The sequence below is a fragment of the Psittacula echo genome (genome assembly GCF_963264785.1).
Source record: "Psittacula echo genome assembly, chromosome: 1".
Taxonomy (NCBI): domain Eukaryota; kingdom Metazoa; phylum Chordata; class Aves; order Psittaciformes; family Psittacidae; genus Psittacula; species Psittacula echo.
This window is the reverse complement of record NC_137735.1, coordinates 29,617,950-29,638,547: the sequence shown is the minus strand read 5'-3', so window position 1 is coordinate 29,638,547 and position 20,598 is coordinate 29,617,950. Positions and strand designations below refer to the sequence as shown.

General features: G+C 38.7%; 1 protein-coding gene across 7 annotated transcripts in view; it reads right to left on the bottom strand.

Moving 5' to 3' along the window:
• FIP1L1 (factor interacting with PAPOLA and CPSF1) overlaps positions 1-20,394 on the bottom strand; it is a 42,694-nt gene extending 22,300 nt beyond the window's left edge. For 4 of the 7 annotated variants that reach the window (XM_080615202.1, XM_080615204.1, XM_080615205.1 and 1 more), the window contains exons 1-9: positions 19,953-20,394; positions 19,152-19,191; positions 16,844-16,901; positions 12,644-12,747; positions 10,347-10,411; positions 10,038-10,145; positions 8,752-8,882; positions 8,394-8,462; positions 6,034-6,143 (exon numbers count right to left, since the gene is read on the bottom strand). In XM_080615202.1, the coding sequence (XP_080471328.1) occupies positions 6,034-6,143; positions 8,394-8,462; positions 8,752-8,882; positions 10,038-10,145; positions 10,347-10,411; positions 12,644-12,747; positions 16,844-16,901; positions 19,152-19,191; positions 19,953-20,034 (767 nt within the window). In that variant the 5' untranslated portion in view covers positions 20,035-20,394. The remainder of the gene's footprint in view (positions 1-6,033; positions 6,144-8,393; positions 8,463-8,751; positions 8,883-10,037; positions 10,146-10,346; positions 10,412-12,643; positions 12,748-16,843; positions 16,902-19,151; positions 19,192-19,952) is intronic. The other 3 variants (XM_080615207.1, XM_080615208.1, XM_080615203.1) reach the window with 2 other exon arrangements.
• Positions 20,395-20,598: the final 204 nt, after the last annotated feature.

The window sequence follows — 20,598 nt, the reverse complement described above, 5'->3', positions numbered from 1 at the left end:
AAAATTACACTGCTAACAAATGAGAGAAACAAAGGTACATCTGTGTCACACCTATAATGGAGACCAGAGATAATCTAAAGTTCCTTGGCAGACTGCATACTGATGATATGTCAAATGCGTGTTCTCTGAGCTACAGCTTCCTCCTGGATTTTAAAGCAAGTTCATTAAGCACAAGTTTGGAGGAAAAAAAAGTCCAATGATGCAACACATCTGCAAACTACTACTATAGGGCAGTCTTTGATCTTCTAACATCTCCTAAAAGCCTGGTTGTTTAGTCTAAATCCTGAAAGAATCAATACCTGCTTTCCTAATCCTCTCCAATGGTCTTGCATAGTATTCCAGCACTGCAGGGCTTTGGATTATTACTAATTTGCTTTCAGCAACTAAACTGGAAACACAGGTATTGTAAGTTGCTAAACCAATCATTTCCCTACCAAAAAAAAAAAAAAAAAAAAAAAAAGACAAGTGAATTTTTCCAAAACAACAAAACTTTATCTCAGTCTTCACTTTGAGAGCTCATTTGGTTTCAGAGCTCTAAGACACTAGCTCTCCTCCATCACTGGTATCTTAATTATCTAAAACCATACTACAGAAGACTCATTTTACATAGCTTTAGTCCTTGCTTATGATAGATTACTTTCTTCTACAGCAAGAAGTCCCTCCTCAGGTGACCCACTGCTTGGCTCGCTCCACTGTTTTTCAGGGCTTCCACCTGGAGGTGATATACTTCAAATTAAAAGTCTTCCTCTCTTGCACTGTTTGCATACTGCCAGCAACTCTTGGAATCAGCACTGAAAACTCAAGCAGTGCAAGAGTACGCAACGTAAAAGTAAAATGGGCATCAATCAAACTACAGTGAGACCAATTTTGGCTTGGGAAGCAGCCCAAATACAACACTGCATTACCAAAGGAAGCAAATCTAGACTACCAGTTGGTTCCTCGACATCAAGTTTGCTGAAACGAACAGAGCTTTCACTTCAGTTTTCTGGAGTCTGAAGAGTACACCTACACTCACTCATTCTCACTGAGCTGGTGCTTTACGATTATTTTTTAATAATGTTTTACAGTGGCATGTCCTTTGTTCTTCCCAACAGCTGCCAAGAGATTTAATTTTTGTAAAGATGGATGCATTCAGGAATTTGCCTTCATACTGTGAACTTGACAAATTCTCTATTTCCAAGACTGCAGTAATGATTTCATTAAGTACTCCACTAAAAGAGCTTGAAATTGAACAAGAAAAAGCTTATGTTCAGTTGCAGATGGAGTAGCAGGCGACGCCACTGTCAAAACCAAACTTCACAAAGGCAAGAGGGGCATGTGAAGTGTCCAGAGTTTAACAGTTCAGCAATTTTGTAAAAGGGGCAAATCTGAAGCCTTGGATCTTGATTAAGTCATACCAAGTTGGCACATGGGAAATTTCAAAGAGTCCCCAGCCATTATCGAGCTTAGTGATATTAAGCAGGCATTACTAGGTTTCTGCCTCAGTGCTGTATGCAAAGAAAAGAACGGGCTTGGTTTCTCCTTTACACGACCAGGGCACCTGGGATACATATGCATTCCCAATGGATACAAACAAACATAAAAAAGCAATCCACACGTGTGGGATGCACATGAACCCACAGCACAGTTCATACAAAGTGTAGCTTGAAAGGAACATTCCAGCAGCTCAGTGAGTGATTTCACTCCAATTAGAGAACGGTTATTTACGAGCCATTTGCACTATGAGTACCACCCTCCCTGGAGATTTAACTCATATCTCAATCTCATCTGGTAAACTGAGTTAACTTAGGTTCTACAGAGCAAAGAGAAAAAGGGGAAAAAGGAAGGAAAAAAAACCAAACCAGATGAACCCAATTATTTTCCAAATTCATAGCTTCAGAAGTCACTGATCCACACAAGTAATAGAAATAATTAACTGCTTTTTGGAAAGCCACCCCCCTCCAACACTTTTCAGAATTCAGAAACAGCCTAACTACTGGATGCCACATTTATTCACTAGATTTATAGTCTAGTCTACAATTTACAGTATTATAGTATACTTTAAAACCTGTATTTAATATGTTACTGTGTTCCTTCTTATTTAATGTGTTTCATGCTTTACTTTCCTCCTCTTGAGGACAGCCTCAACTTTGCTGAACTCACCACACTGGCTGGTATAGTTAAGAAAGCAACAAATTTAATACAGAAATCATTGATACAGGAAACAGATATTTTGCAAAATACGTTTTCATCATTTAGTCTCACAAGGCTACCTCATGAAACAAGAGGAATTTATCTTTTTTTTCACAGTACGGACATATCACACATCCATTTTCTATAAAAATTCTGTTTACAGAAAGGCCCAAGCACAGAGAAAGCAGATAAATAGCTCATCACATTGACAGACTTGTTTCTCTGAAAGCAAAATTCATTTAAATTTAACGTACTCTTTAGTAGTAACAGAAAAACCATAAATGGAGGTTAAAAATCTAGGAGCTTCTGACTGCACAAAGCTGGTTTCTTCTTAGCTATTCTAGATATTACTGGAATAAGAAAAAATCAGGTTTTGCATCCAGCTCGTAAAAGAAACTTCTGCTTATTTCTCTGCTATATAAGAAATACTATCTTTCAGTGCTTGAAAAATTACATAAGGAAAAGCACTGGTCTAAAAAAAAGCAGTAAGGTATCACCATGACCTGCCTCAGTAGGCCAGGTTTGAAGTATGTCAAATCCTCTTCACGTTCTAGAAAGCACTATACCCAAAAGAAATTCCTTCAGGTTTTTACCTTAACTATGCCTACGCACATGAGTCTTAACTACCTCTAGAGAGAAAACATTCTATTATATACCATATTGTTTGCATATGATCTGCATTTACTAAACTATTTCCACTAGATTCTAACCCTTCTTTCAGGATTATACTACACTTCATGCTATTCAACAGCCCTAAGACATTCAGGTGTCATTTCTAAACAGCTAATAGCTCAGCAATGATTAAAATAGTCATTGTTTACAAATTTAGGCAACATTTCTCACACAGACATTGTATGCTATATGAACAAGTACTGAATTTTTTCTTTGAACTTAGCATTTAGGATGCAACTGTAGTGAGCATAACTTTCATTTGCTGGTGAGCAATAATTCTGTTTCTATTATGTAAACTATAACTTCCCTATTGGCAATGAGTAATATTCTGGCTAGATCTCAGTAACTTCTTTTTTTTTTCTTTGCTAATTTCAACTGCAATCATATGCAAACACCTGCTGTATTCAAACTAAAAAAGGTAAGACCAGTAGGCACAAAAGTATTTTAATGTTTGTTTGCAAACAAATGGAAAAAAGCAAACCCTACTTTCAGTCCTCAGACCTCCCATTAAAGAGAAGTATGTGCTGTGATATCTATGTGTAAAATCATCCATGAAGCAATGTTATAGCCCTGACTACTAAATGGCGAATTAAAATGTCAAATGAGGACCATGCCCTGATTTCCCCTGCCCCAGTGTCCAGTCTACCTGACACTACACATACCCCCCCCTCAAACCACCCCTGCCCTTAATTTCAGATATTCATCCCTCCTATATTGTTTCTGACACTTTCGGATTCCCGAACTGGCTTTTCTGGAGGCAGTACTTGCCTGGGACTGAGAAGACATACTGCTTCTGATGAGATAAACTGCCTAGGTCTTTCTTTTCTCCTGTCTCTATCTTTTCTGCTCTTTGAGTTTTATTTCTCCTCATGCCGAGCTCCTTACCAACCCCCACACCAATGTTCCAAAACTCAGTTGCATCAGTTCTCCTGCCCTTTCACCAAATATATCAGCTACTGATAGAAGCTGACAGAAGTTTTACTGATACATGAGAAATGCTTCCAGCAATTTCACAACAAAGCTATTGCACATGCCTCATGGCATAAAGGCAATTATTTTTCATTAGCAAATAGCTGGTTTTCCAGAAAAAAAAAAAAAAAAAAAAAATCTATCTAGGATTAAATTAAATCTTTAATTAAAGTCCAATCCCATAAAACACTTCCTAGTTATAAATAAATCGGCAATACAGGGTTTTATATACAGAAAATAGTAGTTGCATTCTGAAGAAGCCATTCAGGTATACATAACCCATACAGTTAAAGCATATTCATTCACTAAGCTACTCTCACTTTTGAGCATACAATTTTCTTTCAAAATCTATTCTCACCACTCGGTAGAAACACCTTTCTCTTTACACAAGAACTTTATTTTAAGCAACCGTATCCAAAGGAGCAGATATTAAACAGGGAAAGAAGTCAGTTTTATCATTGTAACAACTTACAGTATTCACACTAAATGTATACAAACCAACCTATTCTAACCACTGGAATGCAAAAGTGATACAACTGGAAATGTAGTATTTTGTTTCCTCTTTACCTACCCAACAGACCAACTTCACTTACTGGCCTCTCATTCTTAAAGATATAAGGTTTCCCAACCTTTGCTAAGGTAAAAGTAGTTCCTGGAAAAAAAATGTCTTAAGTTTCTCAGGAAAGCTCTGAATGAAAACAACCAATATACTAACATTAAATCTTTAAAAATCAAAGTTGGGTACTTAAACCTGGGATTGCATATTTCAGGAAGAAAAAAAAAAATCACATAAAATTATGGCATAAAGACATCTATGGTAAAGTAAGATTATCCCATCTAGAGCATACAATAAAGACTTCACTTATGAAGCCTAAAATACGCACATGTATGACTGTATTTTATTAAGTTTTCTCACAACAAATGCAAATTTCACAGAATCAAAGAATTTATGCAATGCATTTTTTTCTACAACAACTACATTTTAATATCCTGGTCATTAACTACTTTCTAAAGTACGTCTGAGATTCTCTATCCACCAATGAGATGTATAGTTGAAATCCTGTAACAAAACCTGTACTAGATACAGATTTACAATCATTACTCCGTGAATACTACGTTCCATTTTTAGACCTCTGTTATGAGAGCATCACACAACAGAAACAATTCAGAAAAGAAACATAAAAAAATAATTACAGGGTTGTTATTTGTTTGGAAGGCTTTTGCTGCTTCTTAGACAAAGAAAAACAGGAAAAAAGCACTAAAATCTACTAAAACCAGAGCAGTATAACTTGATAGTTCAGAGAGGAATTTAGGCTACCAGAAAGAATATACTAGAAGTGAAAGAAAAATACAGGCAAGAGTATCAAGCAAGATTTTTTTTCTACTCAAAAAAAATATATTTGGGTGTCAAACTGACTCAAAGAATGGAATGACTGAACTTGAGTGCCTCTGAATTAGTCAATGTCCTTATGGATGCAGCACTAAAGACAAGTCACAGATGCTAATCTTTAACTGTTTATGATGACAGCATACAATCTGCTCTGCTTCTCTTGCCATTACTTATACTACCATGGCTTTTAATTTGCACAAAACCAAAACTCCTAAACAGAATCACCTGATAATTAAAGACAAGCAGAAGCATGGATTCATCCTAAGCCAAGCGCCAGGTAGCAAACAGCAGCAGCTTAGATATAAAGGACAGAACTTACTAAAGCCTGGGGCTGGAAGAATGAGGGGAAGAAACTTTAGTAAGGAGTAATTCCTCTAATTTTAAAGAAAGTACAAAAAATATTCAAGTAAGGAGAGCTAAAGCTACCTTGAAGTAAAGAGACTGGGTTCCAGGAATCCTTCTTTCGCTGAAGTCATAGCTATATGATTCCATCTTGACTGAAAAGGTGTGTTAGGTAATACCCAGAAAGACACAAGCTAGAAACATTTTGTTGGCCAATCTAATTCTACACAAAATACACCTGGATTTTTATAGCTGCCTTGTTATTTGATCCTGCTGGTTTTTCTCCCCTTTTCTTCTGTTTCCCAAATAGCCAAGAATAGCACAGCATTCATGTGTAATGGTGACTAAAGGCTAGAAGTGTTTAGGACCACTCTTCCCCTCAGTTCTACCTGCCACAGAAACATATTTTCCTTTCTTTTGACAAAAATCATGAACTTCAAATACATATATATGAAAAGTTTTCTGGTCTAGAGTTATAACTAACTGACCTGTTTGTTGGAATTCCTGATTTGAATAAGGCAGGAGGAGATGTGAAATCGGGTTTGGTCGACTGCACTGCCAACTCTTTCTCCAAATTTCCAGTTCTGCCCTGCTGTACCTTCAAAATAATGTTTTGCCATTAGTTTAGCCTCAGCAGTGCAGCAGCCCCAACACTCAACATAGCACACAGCCAACACAGAAAGTCCTTTAATGAAGACTGTCACCTTTGTATAGCTAGCAAGTATATCCTTATAAAATGCAAAACTTAACTACTGTGTTTAGTATCTATGAAGCAGCAATACTGCAGAGAAGAAATTATTACATAAGATTAGCCAGTTTAAATATTTATTTTCCAAGTGTTTGATTTGGACATGAACTGACCACACTGATTTTCTTGTAGAATTTCCTGTATGAACAACATAGCATCTTAATTTTTAAAAGAAGCAAACTTATTTAAAAAGCTCAAAATTTCATAATCTTAACAACAGAGGTTAATAAGCGCCACGCAACAACAAACCATAAGCCAAAAAACTGAGTGGATTCTCCACCTGCCTTATTGACCATGAGATCTAGAAACCACTTAACTTCTGAGTCATAGCAGGAAGTCACTTCATACTCCTGGTTACGCAAACCTTAAAAGATTTTTCATTAGTTCAGACTGAATACTTCAAAAAAATGCTGCTATTTCTGAAGTACTGCAAAATTCCAGAGACATGTTATTGAAACTATGTAAGACCTTTGGTGCAAGTACTTCAAGTATTACATGAAAGAAAAACCCTACCTGGGTTAGGATTAAAGAAAAACCTGTCCTGATTCAGTTTTTAAAGACACTCCCACTGTAACAACCACATAGCTACATCACTCTACATAGCTAATTCACTCATGGTATAATACAACATACACTGTGATCTCACAGCTTCTTGTAGGCAAGTGAACTACTAAGCTTTGCAGAATCTCACTTCCAAACACAGGCACCTCTTTCCCTAACCCACAAAAATGCATATATATAGTTACGACTTGTTAAAAAATGAATTAAATTTTAGTATCCAGAACTACATTAAAAAAAAACCAAACACACACACACACACCAAAACTGACTATGTTTGGTTAAGCAGTTATCTGAAATATCTGTCAGATTTCTATTATTTAGTAAGTAACTGGAAAATGTAAGAGACAGTCTTGCCAGATACAGAAGATTAATCCAAATATACCATGTGAATTTCATGAGACATAGTATTTTGGAAGAGTGAAAAAAAGTTAACAAAATTATTTAACAGTTATATATAAACTTCTTGTAAAACACACAACAAACTCTTACTTCAGACTCTTACAACACAATTCCTATCTGTACATTTTGATCACCGGACCCCCAGAGAGTCAGTACTGAGCTAGAAATAGGGGAAGCTTTTGTTTGGAATACTTATCCTTCCTTCAGGACAACAGTTCAGCAATGTTTGAGTGTAGTGAGCTGCAAATCGTAACTTCTACTGCCCACCATTCCATAACACTATTATCATGATAACTGAGAAAAGCAAAAGCCCCAGGGAGCTTCTTACCTGTTCCTTCTAAGATAAAGTCAAAATGATTGGATACCCTCAAGTAGCACATGAGGGGAAACAAAAATACCTGTCTGCAATAGACACTTCTGTCACAGGAGTATACAGAAGAAAGCAACAAACAGTTTCAAGTCAGTTTAATGACTGTTCAAGAACTGACCTACTGAAAAATAGGTTAAAAAAATAACCTTTGTATTTTAACTTTAGCATCAAACGAAACAGTAATTAGAAAATGAGAAGTTGAAAAAAAATATTAAATTCTTAAGATAAATCCCATCATACAAATCTGTTCTCTGTAAGTCAGCATTTTTGAATGTAAAAAATGTTATATATAATTTGATTTATTTCTGTCTGATCCCAAAAGGACAACAGAAAAATACGGAAGATTGATTTTCATATCTGAGAGTTGCCAAGGGTAAGTTTTACAAAACACAGCAAGAGCTACAAGGCCACAGGAAAAATAAACATGCCATAATCTACAAAAGCTTCCCCAGCACATCTGCACAAATTCTCTAATCTGCACAGACAAAAGCATTACATTAAAAATAAACCATCACATAAAGAAAGATCAGTTTCTCTGGGAAATTCGTTAATTCACCAGGTTACTAACTCACATACTTGCAGAACGGTGACAAACAAAGAACACTTTTTAATCAGCATTTTATGACATATGCAGAAAGTCACTGGTCTAAGACGAGAGCCTGAAATAATGGCTATGTTCATTTCAGTTGTTCTTCTACCGGTCTGTGGTGGCATGGGAAGCAATACTCAACGAAAATGAGAGGAACCAACAAAAGTTTACTAAAATTCACCTTAAAAAGATGGTATCTGCCATCGAGAATCTCTGCACTTGGTCTTACTTCCATAGCATTGTCTTCAGCCTAAGTTAAATAACACATTGCCCATTAACAGACCATACAACTCTAAAGTGATGGGCCACAATCTGAATAATGGTACAGACGCAATCTAGCTGTAGCTAGTCTGTCACATTATCCACACAAATTGCCAGTGAAGCAACACAGGGACACACAGGAACACTCTAGGCTCAAGATGGGGAGTCAGGTGCAAACTCTAACACACACACTGAACTGCGCTGAACAAGCTTTTAACACACAAGCAGCTTTACAGGGAGAAAAGGATCTAGAACATGGCAAAAGTTGTACTAATTACCATAATTTTATTTGTGGATGAGGTAACTGGTAAAATTTCAAGACCCATTCGTATTCTTTTTTGTTTTTCACAGTAAGCTTTCCAAGTATCTTCATTGAATCCATAGTTGAAATAATCAGAGAGATCAGCTCCTTTAAATAGAAAAGCATAGGTTTTATAGGACATCACAAAGTTCATCTTTTTCTTCATTGATCATACATACACCTTTATTTGTAACATCAAAACAGATTAGGTATTAAGCTAAAAAAATACCACTGAAACATACAATATAGTCTTGCATCAGTAAACATACAGAGTTCATGCCTGAGACTATAAAACCATCAAAATTTAGTCAGGAGTAATGGGCTTAGCATCATGTCTCAGGAATCAAAAGCAGATTCTTGCAGAATATCATAGGATATTATGATTCCTGTATCTTTACAACATGATACCTTTAAGATCTAAAGGTTTACTGTATGTTCAGTGAAGAAACCACTCGCTTTTGCTTGTTCTCTATTCAACTCCTCATGTCATTTTGTCTCCAAGTTTCATATGACGCCACAAAGTATTTAAAAGAGTATGTAAAAGAGAGACCAGACATAACTCAAAGGCACAGAATGTATTTCAAATAGCTAACAGACCAAATACCAGAACATAATCACAGGCTTTATTTTCCATTTTGTAGACATTACTTGCATGGCCAAAGCAATATACAAATACTAGAGAAACCTATGTACAACAGCAAGAGGCACTGCCACTAAAAAAGCAGGTATTAGACAAGTCTGGCTAAACCACTTGAGCCAGACAATAAACACGAGAGACTTACGGAAAGCCCATCTGGTACCTGCTGCTTCTTTAAAGCCTAGGGATGTCACTCTATGACAAGCAGCTACGTTTCATCATTCTTCATGCTCAAACCTGCTAGAACTATTTTCCATTCTGCTTTATATTCTGCCCTATGACACAGGCCAATGGCAGTCATTTCCAGAGAAATACAGATTTCCAGGGAGAGTTCAGGATATACATGGATTACAAATACATACATAAATAAACAAATAAGTAAAGGTCATGTTCTACAGTCTATTTGTGCTGACATATGTGCAGGACGTATACTAAGAAACATGGCACGCCCACACCCTCTGTGGCATAGCACAAAGGTAACAAGTAACTTAAATGCTTTTTCCAAATAATATTGTACAGTATCTTCTAGCTATAGGGTACATAACATCTACATGCAGTAAACGGGAACTATTCTTAAAATAACCTACTGAATACCTACTATCAGTTAATGTAAACAAGGGCATTACCTGGCTTTCTCCAAGGTTTATCCTCAAAAGAATCTAAATCTACTTCCAGAAGTGGCACACCATTTATACTCCCTGGTGCATCCAGATCTACCCCTTTAACTTTTGCACCTGTGAAGAAAAGTTAGAGAGTTAGAGCTTTTTGTCTCTACCAAATAGAGTTTTAACAGCTGTAATACACTTAAAATAGTAATAAAAAGTCAGATTTAAGTTTATCAACAAGTTTTGGAAGTGAAAACTATTTCCTTAACCTAAAACAATCAAACTTTTTTTTTCATTTTTACTAATATTACTGTGTCAATATTTTCTTACCAGAAGATCCGAAAGTTCGTCCTCCTCCTGTCTTAATATTGAGATTCACAGGTGCTGCTCCATAACTTGAAAGAAATCAACAAAAAGCTGAGTTAGACAGATAAAACTCTTAAAATAGAAGAAAACACAAAACAAGAGTTAGCTAGATCCAGAAACAAACTGGACTCAGGCTCAATTGCCATCCTGAACCTCTAGCTTTCCAAGCTGGTAACACTGTAAAAGTAAAGAGATCAGCCTAGGAGGAAGAGAGTGTACCTTTCTATGCTCAGTAGCAACTTCTCCAACTAATAAACAGTTGTGAAGCAAGTCCCAGTCACTCTTCCTGAGTTGAAAGGATAAAGACCTTCACAGAAACAAGAATGGACAGAACCAGAAGAAAGAAAGCAAAAATGCAGTTCATTTAGGGATACAGATGACACTCTGGGGATTACAGTAAAAACAAAATAAATAAAAAAGGAAAGGGTTTAGACAGATCCTTTTCTCTTTTCATAACTCTTCCATTTAATCCATACAGAAGTGTAAAATGCAAGCATTTCTCTACAACGATTGAAAGGCTTTCAATGTACTTCTAGCAAATCACCCATTCTTCTGACCAACAGAAAAGTATGTAACATTTTGCTTTCTTAAACACTTGAGAGCTTTATTCATAAGAATGTACTCAGAAATCTTGGTACTGGACTGATGTAACTACCTTAGGAATTACAGTATAGTTCATTTGGAAAACTGAGACCTTGCTTTCACTACCATTTGTGTATAATGTAGTTCATCCTTACAGGTGGTACAAACCCATAAACATAATGAGATTAGCATGTAATTAGAAGGCAGTATATAGTTTACAGTACCACTTCCATGCAGTTTTAGTTTACATTCAAGTACAATCAGTATAAAGCTAACACAAAACATTTAACCTTCTTGATCTGCTATGCTGTATTTGTGCATGACTTTGTCAAACAAATCTCATGAGTGTTTTTTCAAACAGCAGTTGACTACTATATGAAAAATCATTTAATCCTATAAAAGGAACTTGTTATCCTGAAGTTAAAACGAACAGCGATGTTGAGTTTGTTTTAGATTACTGCCTTTCCATGAACTTTCTGTCCAATTGGCAGAGAAAAAAAGGTTTTTCAGAAAACAACCATTTCTACATAAAACTTTTTACTCTAACTGCATTTAGCATCATCTGCTCATTGTTTTCTGTATTCTGGAAAGAGCACCAGCAAATACACAAAGAATATAAATCTAGTTTTGCTTTACTCCCACAAAATTTGAGGTTGCTGCCTACATCACAAGCATACTGCAAGTTGTTGAAAGCAGACATATAAAACTGAAAGAACTGCTATTTTTTATATTACATTTGCATAGTTAGTTTAGGATATGAAATACTAAAAGTTTAAAAATACTATGTTTCAAAAATGAGTAAATCACCTGCATTCTAAAGTTAAGAACACAATAATATACATGAGTCAGACCTACCTGCAGACCTGACATAATTCTATTAAGAATGATCCCCTTTTAATGCTGGTTTTAATAAGCATAAAAACATTAGGATTGCCAAGACAAACAAGCAAACCACTTCCCTCAGCAAGCTTCCATGTAATGAAAAATAGTATATCATAATTTGGGGTAAAAATTAACACTGTTTGAAAGAGTTCAGTGAAAAACAAGTCCTTTTTCAAGAGAAAGAATATGAAGCAACAGCGGTAGCAAAAATATTCTTATGCAGTACAAATGCCAAAACCATGATGTTGAGAAATTATCTCCAGAGACTGGCAGCTCCATCCTGAAGTATGCCAAATTCTTATTTGAGAACTTCAGTAAGACTTGAAACCATCGAGGTCTAATTAGAACTGTCTCCACTACAAATAGGACTAAAGAGAAATGCTTCCAATGCTCTCCATGGTTACCGCTCTACCATTTGCACAGAAATATCACCGTCACACTAACGACCCTAAAAATGTCATGTAACACAGCTATTCCATAATTAATAACAACACTCAACTTTACAAACTTAATACTATTATTTCTCAAAATCTGAAAATAATTTAACTCATGTAACAGCTCTTGACTCATATAACAGCTCTTCCATTATGATATTTAATTGATTTTGTTTCACTTTCTTGTTTTCAAATCCCTATATCCTTAAAAACACTGTTAAAACCCTGAAAAAAAAACCAAATCCAAACTAAATTGACACTAACTATGCATACAATTTGCCATTGACTAGTATTAAAGAGCCTGAATTAATAATTAAATGCAGTCATGGAAGTTCCCCCAGTTAATATTTGCAAATAACTTACCCATACTGTGAAGCTCCCGTTTTAATATCCCCTATGGTGACTTGAACATCATCTTCATCATCATCACTATCACTATCACTGTCATCCTCAGCCTCTGCCACCTTCTACAAAAGAAAAAGTCATTGCTTAGACAAAAAGCAGTCACTTACCTTTATAGTGGAAAAATAATCCAGTCAAAACTATCTGTTCTAGAAATCTCTGAGAGGAAGAACTCCTTTTTCTAGACCTCAAAACTGAGTATCATTAAGAGTATACTTAGGAGGCTCATTTGATGAAATGCTACAAGTATCTGAGACATCTGCATCAAAAAAGGGAACTATCTTTAATACTAAGGTCTGTTTCTGAAGCATGACATTTCCTAAATAAGCATAAAATAGCTTCCACTAACATCCTTCTTCCCTCCATCTAGCTCACACGTACTGGTTTTACTCTTATCTTGTCAGTCAGGAAAGAAACTAAACATATGCAAGACCTCACCTGCCATCCTCAATTACATGTCCTGAGTAACAGAAATGCTTTTCCAGTTGTAGACACTGCTTCAGAAAAGCTTATTCAGTTCCTAGCATTAGTAAACTATGTAAAATACTTGAGATTTTCAGTGAACAGGATAAAAATACAGATACAAAAGCACACAGCATGATATTCTGGCCCACAACATTCAAGCTTGCTGATAAATAAAACTGCCTTGCCAGCCTATACCAAGAGTTCATCTAGTCCAGCATTTTTGATTTGTTTGGTGTTTTTAGTTTTCCCCTCCCAGAGACCACAGAGGAGAGAAAAAAAACCAGGGCAAACACATACGATGTTCCACCCTAACACTCTTTCAGCTGCTGATTATTACTAGGTCAGGGAATTCCCTAAGTCAGTTATGGTTTGTCTTTTTAGTAACCCCTAATGAGTCCTTCTGTCAAGTGCTTGCCCAGACTTCCCTTGGACTCATATAAACTCCCAGCAGTGACACTCTCTTTGGCAAGGAGCTCCATAGCACTGCCTACTGCATGAAGATCCAAGCTCTTTTCTTTCTTTCCATCCTGGCTCCTACGACTTTGACTTAAAAGTTACAGTTCTCATGGTAAGGGACTGTGAGGAGTCAATCCTTATTTATAAGGTCCATACATGATTTTGTTAGCCTCCATCATATGCTATATATGCTTGTCTTCCTGGTTGGGAAGTCCTTATGTACTCAGCCATTCCTTGTATGGAAGCTACCTCAACCAGTCTTCCTCTCTCAACTTTTTTCAGTTGAAGTCTTTACAATAGCACACAAAATTCAGGGTGCAACTGAACCATGAATTTATGGTATAAAGATATCTTTAATTTTGTTCTCTGTTTATTTTCTGCAACATCCTAAAGTTTAACTGCTTTTTAGACTCCATATAAGCATGTAACCATCAATTTTGTGGATGTTTCTATGTACCTTAGTGAGTCCCTCCTAAGTGGCAATGATGACCTCAGAGATCACCATTTTATTTGTAAGCCTCTTTTCCTCCCATGAACATCACTCTTCTTTTTCTACATAGAATTTCAGTGATCATTTATTAACCAGTCAGTTCTTCAGAGATAGTCCTTGAATAACTTCCTAGTATCAGAAAACTTGTAATCCCACAATTTGCCCCTTTTTCTAAGTAATTTATAAACACACTAAACAGCACAGGTTATGCACAACATTCCAGTGAATCCCCACTGGAGGTGATCCTCCTTCACCGCCTAAACTGAACTTAGACTTTAACCCTATGTTTTCTATCTTTTACATGTCAATTATCATGAGGGACTCCTCCTATAGTTGCTTACTTTTCTTAAAATCCTTTGGTGAGGAACTTAGAAAAAATCTTTGTGGAATCCAAGTGAACTTTATCAACCAGATCACCCTTATTCACACACTTGTTGAATCCTCCAGCAAGAGTCTGAACATATCAAAGTCAAGTTGATTCTGTCAGGTAGTCTGAAGTTTTCCAAGCACAGCTGAGCTCTAACCCTTACCTACTGTACCATCTCTAAACTTGCTTGGTACATAAATCAGACAAAAATAAGCAGTTGTGCAGAAGATAAGATACTGGAGTACAGTTCATCCTTGCTATACAACATTTATAGTCTTTTTGTTATGTAAATTATATTATCTAGGGGGAGGTAGTCTACATCAGTATAGATATCCTGTAAATGACAGCTGAACACAGAGACAGCCTTCAATGCTGCACAGCTGAAGAGTAAGAGTTCACCAACCTCCCACACCCACTCAGGCAACCCACTCAGCAGAGAGCCATTACAAATACATTGAACAGAAAATAAAATTTTGTCTGGAGCAACAAAAGCCAATTTCACTTACAAACAATACTTTCTTAGTTCCTTCCTCACAGAAATAGTCTTCTTTTCTTATTCAACCACCTTGAACACCATCCATTTTTCTAGGTTGCTGCTGACCCTCCATATGCACCTTTTAACACAAAGTTCTCAATTCTGTGGAGATACTCTGATGATACCCTAACAATGCTAGGCTTTATATAGGTGAAAAATACAAAGAGAGGCAAGTACAAGGGAACTGCACCAATGAGGATTTTCAGAAGTATTTTGAAACTAGCAAGTCTTCTCCCTGTACCTAACATATTAAACCTACTGCCCACTTACAGGATTAGCATCAGCACAAAGTCTTTGGTGCACTTAAAATTCAGCTTTTCAGTTTTAAACAACTAAAATAGGGTTTTAAAGTTTTGCCCCAACTTTAAATAGTTATAATATCTTTCATAAATAAAGCATTAGACTTTGCAAATTTTTGAAAGGCCAGTCCTTAAAATTTTCACAAATATGAGAGTTGTTACTGCATTACTTAAGAGAATTCTTGCAAGATATAACTTAAATATCCCAGTTAAGTAACACTACTATTTTTCATAGAAGAGATTTAAACCATTTCTATTCACAATAAACTGAAGCTTTTTATCAACACTGCAACTGTAAATTTCATTTCCTGCTCCCTTCCTTCACCCCACTAACACTGAAGTTATGACATACTGCACATAGAAGACTACTACTGAGCAAGTCTGTTTTGTTGCCTCTGAAAGGCATGCATAATTCAGCTCTCAACCCATATTTTCACACAGTTCGGCAAATGCTGATTGCTTATCACATGCAGAACGACGGAAAATGATCAAAGGATTTTATTTTCCTATCAGTGAGGAAAATTACAGAGTATCATTTTGAAAACACGTTTTTGAGAAAAGGCAGCTATCTTGAAGTGATTCAGAGCAGCCCTGCAGCGAAGGACTTGGGGGTGTTGGTTGATGAGAAAATGTACATGAGCCGGCTTCAGTGTCCGCTCACAACCCAGAAAGCCAAATGTATCCTGGGCTGCATCAAAAGGAGCGTGACCAGCAGGTCGAAGGAGGTGATCCTGCCCCTCTACTCTGCTTTCGTGAGACCTCACTTGGAGTATTGTGTACAGTTCTGGTGTCCTCAACATAAAAAGGACATGGAACTGTTGGAACAAGTCCAGAGGAGGGCCACGAGGATGATCAGGGGACTGGAGCACCTCCTGTATGAAGACAGGCTGAGAAAGTTGGGGCTGTTCAGCCTGGAGAAGAGAAGGCTGCATGGAGACCTCATAGCAGCCTTCCAGTATCTGAAGGGGGCCTACAAGGATGCTGGGGATGGACTCTTCATTAGGGACTGTAGTGATACAACAAGGGGTAACTGGTTAAAACTTATACAACGGAAGTTTAGATTGGATATAAGGAAGAAATTCTTTACTGTTAGGGTGGTGAGGCACTGGAATGGGTTGCCCAGGGAGGTTGTGAATGCTCCATCCCTGGCGGTGTTCAAGGCCAGGTTGGACAAAGCCTTGGGTGACATGGTTTAGTGTGAGATGTCCCTGCCCATGGCAGGGGGGTTGGAACTAGATGATCTTAAGGTTCTTTCCAACCATAACTATTCTATGATTCTAAGCACCGCCTTTCCCTGCAAAATAAGGGAAGCGTTATTCATCTATTTTCTGTAAGTTGGATTTAAAAAGCAGACTGCAGCTGAAAACTGGATTTCTTAATTTAGTAATTTCTACACAGTTTCTGCAGATAGTGTCAAACACCTTTCAGAAAAGAAAAAAAAAAGCAGCATAAATTTATGCATTAAATTTAATGATGTCCTAGGCAAATTATGAATACCCCATAAATCAAACCAAATTAAAGCAGTATTCCAAAACACATTTAAAACTACCGTTTTCACAACGCCATTTTCTGCAGCTTCCTCTTCATTTCCAGGTGGGGGTGGAGCACTTAAACAAGAACAAACAGAGAAAGATTGAAAGTAGGTATCTATGCACATATTAACCCACATGATGAAAAAAGCCTTACTGCCTCATTCTGGAGAAGACTCAAAGTTCCAGCTATCTTCTGCATTAACTAAAATAATTTATTAAATGAATTTCTAGATGAATGTAGCTTCATATTATCAGGATAATATTTAGCTATCAGAAATCATACTAACCAGATGTTCACAAAATAGAATAGTTGCAAGTGAAAAGGCACTACACCTAGATTCCCTTTTGAAATCAAAGTGGAATGTTTCATAATATATGAAGAATAACAGTTTTCTTGTTTTTTGCCCCTGCAGACTTTTCCAAGACATAATGGCAATTAAATAAATACCCATAGGTAATCTTGCACTGAATTAAAATTCCCACGTCTGCATTGTGAAATTTTCTTCCACCATATGGAATAGCTACAATTCAATGATGAATTCAATTACATCTTAACTGTAGACTGAAAACTGTAAAAGTTTTAAAACTACTGGTCCATCTAAAGTGAACAACACTGTCAAACCCATGCAAACGAGCTGTGTCACTGAGTTTACCTACTGCTGCTTATTTCCCAGCAATGTCTCCATTTCCACAGTTCCATTAACTGTTAGGATGTTGCACCACAAACAGCAAAGTAAGGAGCCATTTAGAAACAATATTTTTTCACTGAAATAATATCTCTAAAATGGACTGAGCAACTGCCAATTTTTATTGAACAGAATGATTTTGATCCCATCTTCTGTTGGCAAAATACCCACTCATAAGCATTGCACCAGAGCACAGGAATGACCCCAAGATTTAAACTTGACCAATCCACTTCATCACCCATTAAAATGACAGGCTAGCTACAGAACCTTAATAAAACCTCACAATTCTTAAATATACCTGAAAAAGGCCAAAACTAACAGGCCAGACACCAAAACGTTGAACAAGTAAAATGTCCCCAAACTTCCAGAGTTCCAAACACAGCTCATGAGATGCATATACTACTATTTGTTTTGCTTTTTAGTCCATACTATGTATTGAAGCAGACAAATGTCAAGCCAGACTCTGCTGACCACTGTTTCTAAAGATCATTTTGGTTGCCATGCAAATAATTTTCTTAAAACAACAGTAATACTGACAAAAGCGCCAGGTCAAGAAAAGGTACCTGGACACAAGGAATCAATTGATATGGAATAGCTTCCAAATAAAGAGCAAATAAATAATTGGAATTCTCTGTGCTGCAAGAGATGATTCAAGATAAATGCAACAGAGGTCCAGAAAACTGTTAAGTGACATGGAAAAGGTGACAGGAAACAACTCTGTTTCTTATACAAGAATTAACGGGAAGTGATCATATCAGTAGCTGCTTCAAAACGAGATTCTACGCAGTCAAGTGGTGGAGGTCATTACTGCTGTATCACACTTTGACTGTCAAAATCTGACATGAGTTAAAAAAAAAGCAATTGAGAGAGCTTATGGACAAGAAGTCCACCAAAGGTAACTCAATTCAAGAGTTCTTGAAAAAAATCGCTGCTGATTAGAAGCATTTATAGAAAATAATAATTCATGCTTTCTTGCATTGGCTTCCCTTTTATTAAACTTATCTTGCCAATCAATAATTTCCATAGTTTATCAACGATTTTCAAAGGAACATATTTGTGCTTTCCCTCATGTAGCTCCTTATAGCTCAAGCAGGATGCTCCAAATATTTCCAAAGTTTTTCCAAATTTCCTTCAAAAACTCCCTTACTAAAAAATACACAGCCCCCAAACCCTCAGCTAATGTGTTATGTAACATGCACATCAAACTAACTGATAATCTTCTACTGCTTCTTTGTATTCTTCTTTTTGTAACGACATTGTAAACTCTCTGGGAGAGAGACCGTCCTTTAATTTCTGATTTAACTCTAACAAATGAAGTCCTGATCCATTACCAAGACTACAAAGCACCATGATTATAGAAATACAAGACCTCTTGGCATTTTGTGAGGAACTACTGCTGTCCATACAATTAAAACTTCAAATAACTGTTATACTCAAGCATCCCAATTTCCCAGGTAAAACCATTTCACAGAAAAGCCAAGTCATTCTAGCAGACCAAACATGCTATGTTAAGGAGGTTTTCAAAGACACCATAAGGTGTTCAGGTGCTATGGACTTTCAAGCAGTTGGGAAAAAGAATGTAATTAATAACTTTTTTGTGCAGCCGTGCTACAGGGCTCCCAGTTGTCAAGATACTCACCTAGGTTTTTCTTCCTCTGGTCTCTCTGCTTCATTTTCATCTACCACAAGAGAAAAGAAACACAGTAGTTAAGAATAAAATCCCCTTAATACCAACCATTACAGATATTTTGCCATGCAGAGGATTAGGTAACTGTTCAGTTTATTATTGAGACATTTTCATAACATTTCAATTGTGAAATCAGTACAGCAGACCCCTGAGCCCTCACAGCACTCAATGCTCACAGGTCTACTACATTGGCAGGGTTTATTTACAAGTTTCGTTATGATTTCAACTTAAAGTCCCTGAAGTTGTGAACAAAGTTTATGCCCTAAAGTTTAAGGCTGCTTCAGTATTTCAACGCCGGGAGGTCAGGCAGGGGGTACTGGGAAGAGGCTCGGCCGCCCCAGAGGTGTGTGTGGGGCAGGAGCGCCATGCGGGAGGCCCAGCGTGCCTCGACCTGCGCAGCCAGAGCAGAGGGGCCGGCAGCCAAGCGCCCGTGAAGGAGGGGGCAGGGAGTCGGCACCGCCGGGGCGACAAGGGGGTCGCTCACAAGCCCGGGAGAGCACCACCGGAGGGCCGGCCAAGAGGAGGGGACTGAGCAGCCGCGGGGGTGGCGGGACGGGACGCCTTTAAACGGCCGCTGGCTACCCCGGCTCGGTGGGCAGGTGTGGGCCGCGCTCAGACACAGGCCGGCCTGGCGAGGTGGCGCACGCCGCGGCCTACACACCCCCTCTCCCTCCGCTACGGCTGCCGGGGAAGCAAGCCGGGCCGGCGTACGGGGGAGGTGGGCTGGGAGCGGGGGTCTGGAAAGGTCCGTACCGCCATAGAGCCACTCCTCCTCCTCGTCCCCGGCGCCCCCACCGAGATCTGCCGACAGCCGCTCCACCTCGCCGGTAGACATGGCCGCCTCCCGCGGGAGGCGAAGGCCCAGGCCCGACGGCGCCTGGGCCTCTCGCCGCTGGGCAACACCACCGCGCTGTCCCGGGCCTCCGCCGGGGTCTCAGGCCGCAGCCGGGCGGCAGCAGGGGGTTTGCGACCGTGCGGCCGGCCCAACGGCACCGCTCGCGGAGAAACCGCCGCCGCCTGCTCGCGGCTTCCCCTCCCCCGCGGAGTGAGTGACACGCACAGGAAGCGGGCCCGGCCCGGCCCCGCGGCGCCCCGGGCACGGGCACGCGGGGGGCGGCCCCGGCGGAGCCGGCCGCGCTGCCCGGGACGCTCTGGCACGGGCGGTACCCTTTCCTGCGCGCTGCCAGGCGCTGGGACTCACCTCGGCTGTGCCTTTCCTAGCTGCGGTGTGCCTGCCAGAGCCGCGTTCAGTTCCCCTCGCTGCCCTTTGCGTCCGCTGCTCTCGGCGGTCCTTGCGCTCTTCAGCAGCCCCAACCGCCCGTTCGTCGTCCCTTCGGCAGGACTCACTGGCAGCGTGGCGATCTCCGCTAGGACATTCTCGCCCGTCTCCAGAAGCAGG